Source organism: Rhincodon typus, unplaced genomic scaffold (assembly GCF_021869965.1).
Source record: "Rhincodon typus isolate 14 unplaced genomic scaffold, sRhiTyp1.1 hic_rhity00000854, whole genome shotgun sequence".
Taxonomy (NCBI): domain Eukaryota; kingdom Metazoa; phylum Chordata; class Chondrichthyes; order Orectolobiformes; family Rhincodontidae; genus Rhincodon; species Rhincodon typus.
This window is the reverse complement of record NW_025966492.1, coordinates 27,107-41,298: the sequence shown is the minus strand read 5'-3', so window position 1 is coordinate 41,298 and position 14,192 is coordinate 27,107. Positions and strand designations below refer to the sequence as shown.

At 40.4% G+C, this 14,192-nt stretch overlaps 1 protein-coding gene across 1 annotated transcript in view; it reads right to left on the bottom strand.

Moving 5' to 3' along the window:
- Positions 1-367: 367 nt before the first annotated feature.
- The window catches only part of LOC125481095 (sentrin-specific protease 6-like), a gene marked incomplete at its 3' end in the record, with an annotated part of 38,236 nt that continues 24,411 nt past the window's right edge, over positions 368-14,192 (bottom strand). Inside the window, exons 5-6 of the mRNA XM_048592232.1 lie at positions 4,728-4,978; positions 368-542 (exon numbers count right to left, since the gene is read on the bottom strand). Of these exons, the coding sequence (XP_048448189.1) occupies positions 368-542; positions 4,728-4,978 (426 nt within the window). The remainder of the gene's footprint in view (positions 543-4,727; positions 4,979-14,192) is intronic.

The window sequence follows — 14,192 nt, the reverse complement described above, 5'->3', positions numbered from 1 at the left end:
TTTCCTCTCCACCTATCTTCTCCTCTATCCATCTTCTATCCGCCTCCCACTCTCTCCCTATTTATTTCAGAACCCCCTTCCCCTCCCCCTTTTCTGATGAAGGGTCTAGGCCCGAAACGTCAGTCTCTCTGCTCCTATGATGCTGCTTGGCCTGCTGTGTTCATCCAGCCCTGCACCTTGTTGTCTCCGATTCTCCAGCATCTGCAGTTCCTACTATCATGGATTTTGTTCTACTTCATAGGAAGTCCACTGTTTCTTGAAACTTATGTTCACATTCCAACACATGGTCAAGTTCATTTTTTAAATCCACTATCGTGTGGAAATAAAAGACAAAGCTCCAACAAAATGGAAACTTCCAACAACATACTTACAATGACGGGTTCCAATACTGTTGTGCGAAAGCTTCCTATTCGTATACTTCGGCACTTGAGGATAATACTTTCACAGCTATTTTCCACTTGCAAACTAAGAGCATCTGTGTGTGTCTGAGTAACTTCAAATTTTCTTTTTTTGCCCACTGTGTCATGATAAGAATTTCCAAACTGTAAAAGAGAGTAGAGACGAAGAGAGCTTTTAAATGCATATTAAAACCAAAATGTTGCGCAGAAAAGTATGGACTTTATGTATATCTGATTAGGTTAGGAAAAATTTACAAATGAGTTTCTCCAACATTCTGTTTGTTACAAATGAGATACTTTAAATATAAATCTTTGCAGAATCCGAAACTTAAAGAAGTTAATTATTAATTATTATTAATGCATTCTCATGCCTCATCTCTATCCCTCGGTTTACTTCAGCCAGTACATGGTATAGGAACTAAACTTCATGCAGCTATTACTATGGAAGGTAAATGCTTCTTATATAAACTGCTTTCTGGAGCAAACTAGAATTGCATCTTGGCACTATCCATGCTACTAGATTTATTGAATGTAAACAATTTTAGAATTCATATTTTAAATGGTTCTAATACCGACTTCAATCACAAAAACATAAAACTGCCTGATGGTAATTCATATTTTTCTGCTTCTTGAACATGGTGGGTGATGCAAAATGTGCAGAAACCAAATGGAAGTGGAATTCATATATTTGGTCAAGGTCAGTCAATGAAATAAATGAGCAGACGTGTTACTTGTTTTTTCAATGTTTCTTGTATACAAAGAGAACAGCCCTGATTTACAGAAATGCACATGCCCTAAAGTCTGAGAAAATACAAAACAGTTACATTGACCTTGTTTCACTATTCAGTCTCAACTACATTTACATTTACATGCCTAAATTCTGTACCCCGTATGCTCTCAGCCAACCAATGTTTTACTTTCTCAAATGGTAAAAGGTTGAACTATCCTAGCATCTTCTGGAAAACAAAATCCAAGTTTCCATTGGTCTTCATGTAAAGAGGGACCTTTCTACCTTTAAGGTTATGACCCCTCATTCTGGATACCCCATTAAAGAAATTGCTTCCATATAATTACTTCCGTTGACTCCTTTTAACATTTTAAAGCATTTTAAAAGATTATTCCCCAATTTTCTACAATCAAGCCAAGTTTATTCAACCTGCCTTCATAGTTTAAACCTCAGATCGATCTGCATCATGCTGAATTCCAGAGGCAGAAGAACAACTGCATCAACAACCCAGTTTTCCAAACTTGGTGGGAAAAATTCTGACCAACTCCTACAGGCTGAGCATTTTGCCTATGAATTAGAAACTGCATCTTTATTCTCATATACCCTCACAGAACTGCCCCTGGAATGGGTCGTTCCTCCGCTTGTTGTAACTAATGCAGTATTAATTAATGTTACTAATCATTTTGAAATGAGGTACATCAATTCATTCCAACTCACCTTCTTGCTCTGAAGCTTATTTCTCTGCCTGTTGCAGCATTCCAGTGAAACAAAAGTAGTCTAACAGCCCTCATTTTCTGCTTAGATACTTTATAACTTAAGTTCAACAACACCGAGTTAAACAACTTCAAACTCGGTCTTCCATTTTGATTGAACTCCACTCCTCATCTTGTTTGCATGGATTTGTTGTTACCAGAGCTGGCCTTTTTTTTTTAAAGCTATCGACACCTATTTCAACCAAGCAGCAAACTCAATTATCTCTATGGCATAATCTATCTAGCACCAGAAAACGCAAGTGAAGTGAACTTTCCATACCGATCAGAAACTACTCAGGCTGCTTTAAGAAAAAGCAAAATTACAGTATACTGTCACTTATACATGGACTGGCAGCATACTGAAGTATACACTATGAATGGAGAAATGAGAAACAGATTATAAACTTGGAAAACTACATTCAACTTGAGAGAGACAGAGAGAGTGTCACGAACCACAACATAAATTATGACATTTCCTTTTCAAACTGTTTACAATAACTTGTTTAAAAATTAAGAATTATATGATGCTTTACACAAATATGAGAACAGAAGTTGACCTTTAGCCCTTTCTGCTAGTGGATAATTAGCAACTTACCTCCACATTCCCACCTTTGTTCAAAATTGATTTGGTCAACAAAAGTATGATCACAGATTTCAATCAAGGTCAATTGCCACTTATGGATGAGTTCCAAACTTCTACTGTGAATCCTTACGACATTGACGATGACTGGTCAGCCTACTGAATCCACACTGGATTACTCTATACAGTAGAGTACTCTATAGAGTAATCCAGTCAGTCCTATTCCTCCACTCTAGTTCCATATGCCAACAAGTTTATTTTCCTCAAGTTTCTAATCAATTTCCTTTTGAAATCATTTATGTCTTCACTTTCACCACCATTGTAGGCAACAAGCTCTAGGTCACTATCATTCACTGCATTAATAATGTTTCTTCACATTCCCCTGCATCCTTTGGGCAAAACCTTACCCTTATCCCTGCTGCTTGCAATCAAAAAATGTGAACAGCTTTTCTCTGTCTAACTTATTTAAACCGGCCACAAGCTTTACACAATAATAATTTCCCTTTAACCCAAGATGAAAATTGGAATTGTTATCACCTTAAGCTTGTAGCTAAAATTCACATTCTTGGAATCTTTCCAGTAAGTCTCCTCTCTATCCTCAAGGACTTTCACGGTTTTTTTCCAAGGTCCAATACTCCATTTGTGGTTTGACCAGGGATTTCTCTCAGACACAATCTCTCTCTGTACACTGTACCTGTTCCTGTTCCTAATATCTTAGAAAGCTTTGAAAGGCCAAGAAGGAACTATATTGTTGTGTTTTATTATGTCTTTCTCCTCATTTAATTGCCTTATATATTTTAACTTCTCTTTACTTGTGATGCCTAATGCACAGTTGTTTCTCTGTTCTCTTTCCTAATTTTTTTCCTAACCATTGCGTAAAATTCTGTTTCTGTTTTACAGCAGGGGCGGCATCATGGTTCAGTGGTTAGCACTGCTGTCTCACAGCGCCAGGGACTCAGGTTCAATTCTACCCTCGAGTGACTGTGTGTGGAGACTACACATTCTCCCAGTGTCTGGGTGGGTTTCCTCCATGTGCTCCGGTTTCCTCCCACAGTCCAAGGATAGGTGGAGGGTTGGGTAGGTGGATTGGCCATGCTAAACTGCCCATAGTGTTCAGGAACGTGTAGATTAGGTGGGTTATGAGGAATGGGTCTGGGTGGATGCTCTGAGGGGCAGGATGGACTTGTTGAGCCAAAGGGCTGGTTTCCGCACTACAGGGATTCTAAGATGATCTAAGAAGATGATTACCTAATCCACCTTTTCCAACCAAGTCCTCCACTGCTCGCTCATTCTTTCTGCCAGGACAACAGCACCAACCTGGTTCAAATGGAGTTGATCCCAGGTTTTCATAGAATCCCTACAGTGTGGAAACAGGCCCTTCGGCCCAACAAGTCCATACCGACCCTCAAAGCATCCCACCCAGACCCAACTCCCTATAACCCACCTAACCAACACATCCCTGAATACTACGGGCAATTTAACATGGCACATCTTTGGACTGTGGGAGGAAACCAAAGCATCCAGAGGAAACCCACACAGACATGGGGAGAATGTGCAAACTCCACACAGACAGTCGCCAGAGGGTGGAATCGAACCCTGGTCCCTGGCGCTGTGAGGCAGCAGTGCTAACCACTGAGCCACCACGCCGCCTCAATATTAATGCTGGTATTTTATCTAATAGAACTCCTCTTTCCCACATACAGCCAGGAATAAAATGCATCCCTCCCACCACGTCCTTTGCAAAATAACTTGTGACAATTCTCTAGGTCGAAAGATGTCAAAACTCTTTTGACTTTTTACACCATACCAATGAAATTTACCACCCTTTAAAATATTAATTATTCTATCTACTGATATCAACTTCTATCTCAGGGGAATAATGCAGTTAAACCATGACAAACATTTCTCCTATGTAGTACTCCACGGAACAAAAACAGTTTTGATAATGGAGTCAACTATTGCTCAGTGACAGAATTCTTGCCAAGTGAAAATATTCCACAGCACTCTTCTGAGAAAACAGGGACTTTTCTATGGTGCCCCAGCCAATAATGATCATAAAACCAACACTACAATCAACAGATGATCTGATTATTGTCACACTGCTGCTTCTGAGAACTTGCTGCTTTCAAGTTAGCTGCTGTATTTCCATCAGTAATGGTACGTAAAACAAAGATTTTTTTTGAAAAGTGCTATTTAAATTAAAGGATTTTTTAAATGTTGTTTCATAGTTAGCAAGTAACAGAATATCTAGAGCTTTGTCTTTTTATTACCTTGTCTTTCATTTTTGCCTTTCTTGGCAAAGTAGCTGTAGATTCCACTTCTGCGAGTACGTTTTCTGAAATCTGTTCTGCTGCTTTCCCATCAGGAGGTTCCTCTAAGACAGGCTCTAAGGGTCTAGTGGAGGGCACAGGAGAAAGACTTGCAGTGTCAGTAACTGTACCAGAACGAACACTGTCCATTCTGCTACTTCCAGTACTGGCATTATCATCTTCCTCCTCTTCTTCATCACTGGACAGCACAACTGGGCAAAAATTACAAAATTAGTGCACAGAAGCAGACCTAGCAACATTTCCCTTGTTTTAACAAGGAAAATTTCACTCATACATTGCAATACCACAAAACAGCTGCAACGTGTAAAAAACAGTTTGAAAGAAATTTTGTAAATATAATTCCATGCATCTTATGCTGTTAAAGATGATACAAATTTTTGCTTGGGATACGTTTTTGGTCACAGAACAAAAGAGACAAATGCAGCAGGGCAAAAACGGATGTGACACCAATTTAGTCAGGTCACGGATGAGCCGGGACCAAATCACCTTTGCCTATATCCCTTAATACCTTAAGTTAACAAAAGTCCATCAATCTCTGTTTTAAATTTAACAACTGACTGAACAACAATTTGTGGAAAATTCAAAGCTTGTTTTGTGGTGTAAAAATGTTTTGTAATTTTACCCTGAAAGGCTCAATCTTTATGCTATACTTTCAAGTCCTACACTTAGCAATCAGCAGAAATGGTTTCTCACCATCTTTTCTATCCAATTCCTTAATGCCTCGAAAGGTTCCATCGAATCATCCTTTAATGTTCTAAATTGTAGGGAATACAACTCATCTTTGCATAATTTTATTTTATCATTAATGGGAGCTGGGCCTCATTGTCTATGCTGGCTGTAATTTGCCATCTGTAATTGTCCTCAAGAAGATGGTGGTAAGTTGCCTTTTTGAACTGCTGTAGTCCATTTGATAACAGCTAGACTAGCAGTATTGTTAGGGAGGGAACTCCAGGATTTTGACCCAGGGACACTGAAGGTATGTAGATATAGCTCCAAGTCGGGATGGCAAGAGACTTGGTAAGGAACTTGCAGGTGGTAAGGTTCCAATGTGTCTGCTGCACTTGCCCTTCTAGATGGATGTACTCGTGAGCTTGGAAGATACTGAACAAGGAGCTTTGCTCAATTTCTATAGTGTATCTTGTAGATAGTAGACACCACTTATACGGAGCATAATTGGTGGTGGTAGAGAATGCTTTTTGATGTGGTGCCAACCAAACAAGTTGCTTTGTCCTGGATGGTGACAACGTTCTTGAATGTTGCACTCAGACAAGTGGGCAGTACTCCATCACACTCCTGACTTGTATCTTGTAGTTAGTGGACAGGCTTTGGAGAGGCAGGTGCTGAGTTACTCATTGCAGTAAGCCTAGCCTCTGACCTGCTTCCATACCCACAGTATTTATATGGCTAGTCCAGTTCAGTTTCTGGTCAATGGAAACCCCCATGATGTTGGTATAGGGATTCAACAATGCTTATGTCAAGGAGCAATGGTTAGATTTTCTCTTGTTAGAGATGGTCATTATTTAGCATTTGTTTAGTGCAAATGTCATTTGCCACTTGTCATCCCAAACCTAGATATTATCCAGGTCTTGCTGCATTTGGACATGGACTACTTCAGTTTCTGAGCAGACATGGAATGGTGACGAACACTGTGCACTCAACGAACATGCCCCTTCAGATGTCATAATGAAGAAAACTCCGTGATGAAGCAGCTGATGACTGAGCTTGGGACACTACCTGAGGGACGTTCGCAGAGATTCCCTGGAGCAAAGACCTCCATCACAACTATCTTCTGTTGTGCCAGCAGCACATTTGCTCTGATCCATATCCACTCCAGTTTTGCTCCAGATCCTTAAATGCCACAATAAGTTAACAGAGCAATCAAGCAGCACCTGCTCCCAGGGCAACTCACATTTGACTGTATATCACCAGACTGCCACCCCTGTTGGGCATGTGAGATAGGACACATCCAGTTATGGTGATGCTGCTGTCTGAGACATTGCATGCAATGTATGCTTCCATGACCAAGATTTTGTCAGGTTGATGCTTGACCAGTCTGTAAGACAGCTCTCCCAATTTCGGCATTGTTGGTAAGGAGAACGTTGCAGGGTCAGCAAAGCTGGGTTTGCTGTTGTCGTTTTTGGTACCCATGTAATCTGCTGGGTTTAATTTCTTTTGAGACATTCTACCAGTTTATAAAGCTGAATTGCTTGTTTGGCCACTTCAGAGGGCAGTTATGATTCAACTACATCCGAAGTGGATAATCTTGCCTTTGTCTAAATTGAAGTAAACTAGTCACAGATTTGATCATTCACTATCGTTACTATAATGGTTAAATACAGCCTACTGATTTTCAAATTTCATCATCTGCGTTTTGGGATTTTCATGGACAGAAAAAGAAAAAAAAGTTTCCAGGGGAAAACAAAAACGGATTTAAAAATGGCTGCAGTAGCCACCTGACCATAGCTTCCTGAAACTTGACTCAATCTATCAAAGAACAGTATGAACTCTTCTGAAAATTTTTATCAAGAGATTGAAACCAGTCAAAACAAGAAGAGACCAGTTTCATCCATTTGAGTTAGACCTTTATGAGTTGACATGTTGCACAAGGGAAGTGATAGCCTAGTGGTATTATCGCTAGACTGTTAATCCAGACACCCGGATAACATTCTGGGGACATGGGCTCGAATTCCACCACGGCAGAAAAACCTATCTGGTTCACTAACGTCTTTTAGGGAAGAAAACTGCCATCCTTACCTTCGCTTTGCAGAACATCTACGTTCTGCTCGCAAAAAAGACCCTGAACTACCTGTTGCCTGCCACTTTAACGCACCACCCTGCTCCCTGGCCAACATCTGTCTCTGGCTTGCTGCAGTGTTCCAGCGAAGCCCAATGCAAGCTGGAGGAGCAACACCTCATATTCCGCTTGGGGACCTGACAGCCCTCCAGACTCAATAAAGTTCAACAATTTCAGGGCCTAAACACTTCCAAGTCCCAGCCCTCTACCCCACATACCAGGCCTTGCTACCACAAAACCTGCCATTACACACCCCCTGTTGTTAGTCACAAACAGTCCCCATTAACTATTTACCCTCCCAGCCTGATCGTTAGCAAATCCTTTGTCTGTCCAACTGTCTCTCTCTCTCTCTTTGGGCTCTATCTTATCATTTACTCCCTACCCCATCCCCCTTCCCTTTTTTTCTGCAATATAAACTGACATTTTCCCAGCCACCATCAGTTCTGAGGAAGGGTCACCGGTCCCGAAACATTAACTCTTTTCTCCTTCACAGATGCTGCTGGACCTGCTGAGATTTTCCAGCAACTTTGTTTTTGTGCCATCCTTACCTGGTCTGGCCTACATGTGACTCTAGACCCACAGCAATGTGGTTGACTCTGGGCAATTAGGGATGGGCAATAATGCTGCCTAGCCAACGACGCTCTCATTCCGCGAATGAATAAAGAAAAAATATTTTTTAAAAATGCCTGCAATTGTCAAGCTTGGAGACAATTAACCCGCACATGGGAATAAATGAATGAGCTCGATTTCAAGCAATTGCTTTGGCAGAGCAGAGGAGATGGATTTGTGACTGGAAATGGAGATGATCTTTTTGGTTTCTGCTTTCTCAGGAAGGACGAAGCATATATCTGAACTCCGAAGATGTGTGCAATATTTGTGGTGGCAATTTTTCCAAGACCACTGCCCACCTCACCCCAAAATCAACTGTAGTCTCCAATTTAAGCTTAACACACCAAGAACATCACTGGACCCGAAACGTTAACTCTTTTTTCCTTCACATTATTTTAATTTTTGGACTAGACATTATCCCCTTTTGATATTGTACCTGTCTTTGTTGTGCATTTCTGATGTTGTGTCTATTATTCTTTTCCTAGTGTAAATAAAAAAATTGCCCTTTCCTTCACTCAAAAAAACCCAAAGATGGCTCCTTGTTGCTTCTGCTGAACTAGATGTCTACAATTTTTATTGGAATCAGATAGAGCTGCATACTAAAAAGATTTTAAAACATTTTGTTGTGGCCAACTGAGAAGGGTGAGAAATAAGGCTAATTCCTCCATTTTTCACCTGGGTGAGACACTAATCAATTATTTTGTATTCTTCTGATTAACTGCTTACAATATCACCCATCTTTGGGTGACAAGCAAATTTTGTAATGTAGCTTTCCATCCCATCATCGAACTCCGTAATAAATACAGTGAGCAACTGAGAACTGAAATGTGGCACACCAGTCACTTGTGGTAATCTTCAAATTTCATGAGTTTCAAATTCAGATAATGGTCCCTTATTAGGGTCTTCAAACATCTTCTGAAAGCATACTTAATGATATTATCCTGTTCACTGCTCTAGTCACCTCATCAAAAAACCCAAATCAGATTTGTCAAGCCTGATCTACTTTTGAAAATGGAGATACTCTGGGCATCACTGCTAGGACTCCTGCCCTGCAGATGCCCTAGACCTTGGTGTATAAAAGTGTAATTAAAAATATTTGGTTTCTACAAAGCTTGGAAGTATTGTTAACCTTGAAGAGAATTGCATAGCTTCAAAAAATTTCACAGGTTGGTCAAGTCCTAAAACAAAAAAATCAGGCAAATGTGCCTTAATGACTACCATTCAGTGGCTCTAACATCCATCATCATGAAATGCTTCAAGAGGTTAGTAATGGCACATATCGACTTCAGAATGCCTTGATCCACTACAATTTGCTTACCATCACGATAGGTCCGTGGCAGACGACAACTCCCTGGCCCTACACTCATCCTAGGAACATGTGGATGACAAGGACACACGTCAGACTCCTATTTACTGACTTTAGTTCCGCCTTCAACACCATAATTCCAACAAAACTCACCTTGAAACTCTGAAGCTTAGGACTTGGCTTCCCCACCCCGCAACTGGATCCTCAACTTCCTGACCCACAAACCACAAGCGGTAAGGAAAAGCAAGAGCACCTCCTTCGCAATAATTCTCAACACTGGTGCCCTGCAGGGCTGCATACTCAGGCCCTTCCTAGATGCCTATCCACTCATGACTACGGCCAAATTCAGCTCTAACTCCATTTACAAATTTGCTGATGACACCATTGTAGTGGATTGGATCTCAAACAATGACAAGGCAAAATACTGGAAACAGATAGACAACTTAGTAGCACGGTGTAAAGAAAATAATTTCTCCTCAATGTCAGCAAAACAAAGGAGCTGGTCATCGACATCAAGAAGCAGAGTGGAGGTCATGCCTGACTGTAATCAACAGTGCTGAGGTGGAAGAGGTTGAGGGCTTCAAATTCTTAAGATAAATATCCCCAATGATCTATCTTGGTCCATCCGTGTTGACACTACAGTCAAGAAAACACACCAACACCTTTACTTCCTCATAAGGCTAAGGAAATTCAGCATGTCCACAATGACTCTGAAGTATGGGAATGAGGGGTGTGGGTCCTTTTAGTTTTTAAAAAGTTAGAGAATACCAGAAAGAATATCAAGCCTATATGATTTGACTGGATTGGGAATCATATATGCACTTAACAGCAGAAAAGGATAGTAGACTGATTACTGCGGCTGGGTCTTGAGATTTCACTATAGACGATTTACTCATTCATTCAATTTCATGGAAGCGCTATATTGATTGTAACTTTCTTAAAGGGAATAGAGGCCCTATTCAATATATATTAGCAGATGCATGCTAACGGAAACTGGTTTGACATCCTGCAAGCTATTCAAGTCCCAGGAGATGGTTGCTGAGGGCTGATTAATACTATAATCTTTCATAGTTTCAGAAGACAATGGCTGGGATGGTATTGTTCCGAATAGATTACAAAATTAACACATACTCAGGGATAGCCTGATGTAGACACAGGTCTGGATACTGCTAGCAGCACAGAGCCAGGAAGGGTTAAAACTGTGAAAAGGCAGTAATGGGATGAAAGGGATGTTTTAATTTAGTCTACCTTTAATAGTGAAATGTGTTGCAAGATCAGGGTTGAATGAATGAATGAATGAATGAGAGTGTGATAGTGGTAATATACAGCACTTGTGGGTGGATTGGTAAAGAGGACCTTCAGTACAAAAGTAAAGTGGCTTATGATTGGTTTTTTGTGAGAAACTATTAGAATAGGATATTTTAAGGCAAATTGACCCTGCATTACTAAAGACATGCCACCCAGAGCATGGAAGCCTTATTAATTGCTAACCGATACGAGTAAGCAGGGCAGAACCTTAGCAGGCCACAGGATATTCAGGGGTAAAAGGTTACAAGATAGGCAAGGGACCGCATATGCGAACAGGCACCGCATGTTTGAATCTGACTAGTAGACATTATATACACAACGACTTGAGGTAACCAATACGCCTAGTTAATGGAATTATGAACTTGATGTAATTTATTTACAGACCTGATGTAACTGACTGCTTAGTCAATTGATTTACAGACTTGACGTAGTTACCCTTGGTTAATTGACTTACAGACTTTATATAATCAACTGCATAGTAACAGTTTGTAGAATTACATAATTACAATACAAGATAGTAGTGTTGCGCGAGTATTTTGTAGAGTCAGCTCAACTGTCCTGCGTGACGATTTGAAGCTCCTCTCCTTGCTGTAATCAGTTATCACTCGAATAAACTGCTGGTCCTGCTGAATTCCCGATGCCTTCAGAGTCTTCTTGCCTCAGAGACCAAGATCACTCCTACAACTCTTACCAATCTTTACAGATGCACCACAGAGAGCATCCTATCTGGATGCATCACAGCTTGGTATGGCAACTGCTTTGCCCAAGACCATGAGAAATTACAGCAAGTTGTGAATGCAGCCCAGTCCATCGTGAAAGCCAGCCTTCCTTCCATTCACACAGTCTACTCTTCCTGCCGTCTTGCGAAAGCAACATAATCAAAGACCCTCCCAGCCCAGTTATACTCTCTTCCATCAGGCAGAGGATTCAAAAGTTTGAAAAACACGTACCAACAGATTTAAGAACAGCTCCCCTACTATTATCAGACTTATGAATGGACCTCACATATATTAGAGTTGATCCTTACCTCGAGTCTCTGTAGCTGTAACACTATATTCTGCATTCTGTTCTATTACACTGAAGTACTTACATAAGGTATGATTTGTCTGGTTAGCATGCAAAGTGATACTTTTCTCTATTGCAGTAGATGTGACAATAATAAATCAAAGTAGGAAGACATGGCAGATGCAACAAGTGTGAAATGTGTTATTTTTGGTGTGAAAAAAATTGCAGAGACAGGATATAAAGTATATACAATATATAAAGTGTTTATATGTGGACAGGTTACTAAAGGTATCAGCAGGTTGAGAACACAATCAATAAAGCAGATGTTTTCCTTGACTTTATTAATAGAGGCATAGAGTACAAAAGCAAGGAAGTTAAATAAAACTTTGAAATACTGGTTCAGCCTCAACTGAAGCACTGTTTCTAGTTTTGGGCACCACACTTTGGGAGATAGAAAGGGTGCAGAAAAGACTCAAGAATGGTTCTGGCATGGGGAATTTCAGTTACATAGACTGGAGAAATTGGGTCTATCCAACTTGAAGAAAAGGTTGAGAGAGGATTTGTTCTAATATATTCAAAATACTGAGTGGTATGGATAGACAAGTTGGGAGAAACTGTTCTATTGGTGGAAGGATCAAAACTAGAGGACGCAGACTTAATATTATTGAGGAATAAAGCAATCCTGACAAAGAAAAGTTTCTCCATGCAGCAAGCGTTTAGCATTATTTTACAAGTCCTGACCAGAACCGTAGGTTATGATCTGGTTAGGGATCGGTAACTGTTTAAAGCAGTTTGGGAATCCCAAATCCTCATTAAAATAAGCCACTTGATTTCACATATCAGTTTACCATATCAAGTCCATGAAATAAATTAGCTTGTATCATCAATCTTAAAGTACAAGATCCAATATTAGCATGTGGTAAATATGAATTATCAAGCATTATGTGGTCAAGCACTATAACCTGTACATTAAGTGGCAGATATGACCAAGATTTTATAGAAACCTTCCCAGATGTCAGTAATTAATCAGCCACAAAAATCTTGTTAACACTTTGATGTTCTTCCAGAGGCTTTGCACTCTTTGCTCTTAAGACACTATTTCTCAACTCCCTCCAATGTCACTCCCAAGTTACTGAAAACATGCTCACCCGGGGGCAGTCCAAGCTCATCTCCCAAATGTGCTACAACACAGACTGAGGCTAGTCTCCAGTTCCATCTCATCATCCTCCGGGCCTCTCCTGCTCGGTTTACAGGGAGCCAGACAGCACCAATTCACAGCTTGGAGTCTCCTCTTCCTGGTCTCTGCCAGTAGTCCTACGCTGTGTTCTCTACCTGGTCTTTCAGGAGATTTATCCTTTCTTTCTGGTTCTTGTTATCTTTGGTGGTGTCTTGATTTCTTCAGGTTTCAGTTGTTTCTTTCATAATTCCAGATTCATCTTCAACTTCCTCTGATCACTTTTGGAACCACTTCTGGGTCTTGTGGGCTCTTCTATTATAGAGCTCATAGTGGGTCCCGTGACACCTGGTTTTCACTTGCTTGGTTAATGCACATCTGATTGTCGAGATGGCTAGGTCCTTTAAAATGTTTAAGAGGAATGCTGGTCCAAACGTGCATGGCCTGCCCACTCTGTGCAACTGTCAGAATTCTCAGCTACCTACGGATACAGTTCTCAGCCTCCACCTGGGAACATGCAAAGTTAATTTCATAACAATTTGGTATGTAATGTCCAGACGGTTGAAGCAGGATCACAAAGTTTTTAAGAGGGAATTGGATCATTATTTACAAAAAGGAAAAATTTGCAGGGCTACAGGAAAAAGATAGGGAAGTGACAAGAGGTGAACTGCTCCTTTAGAGGGCCTGCACACAGATGACTAACTAAATGGTCACCTTCTGTGTTGCATCCACTCTAGAATTCTAAACCCATACCGACTGTCACCGATTAGCAAAAAAAAAAAAAAAAAAAAAAAAATGTTCAAGTGGCCTCATCACCTTATTCCCAAGCATAGAGCTACAGAATTTCTCAGCTACAGATGTCAGGCTAACTTATTTACAATTCCCTCCTTTCCCTCTCTCACCTTTCTTAAATAGATAAACAGACACAACATTCCTATCTACAGAAATGGCTCCCAATAGAGAAATCTGTGGAGGATTATAGTTAGGCTAGTTGCAAAGTACTCACCTATTTATTTTAGAATCTCTGCGATGTAAACAATCTGGTCCTGGGGATTTGTCACTCTAGTGCTATTATTTCCTTTTTTTGTAGGATTGTCGTCACTCTTGGCTTTTCTAATTTATCTAGTCACTAACTTTTGTGTTCTTTTTCTTCTGGATTTGTGCAGTGTCTCACTTCTTTCATCATTAATAGCATCTTTCACCTAGGGA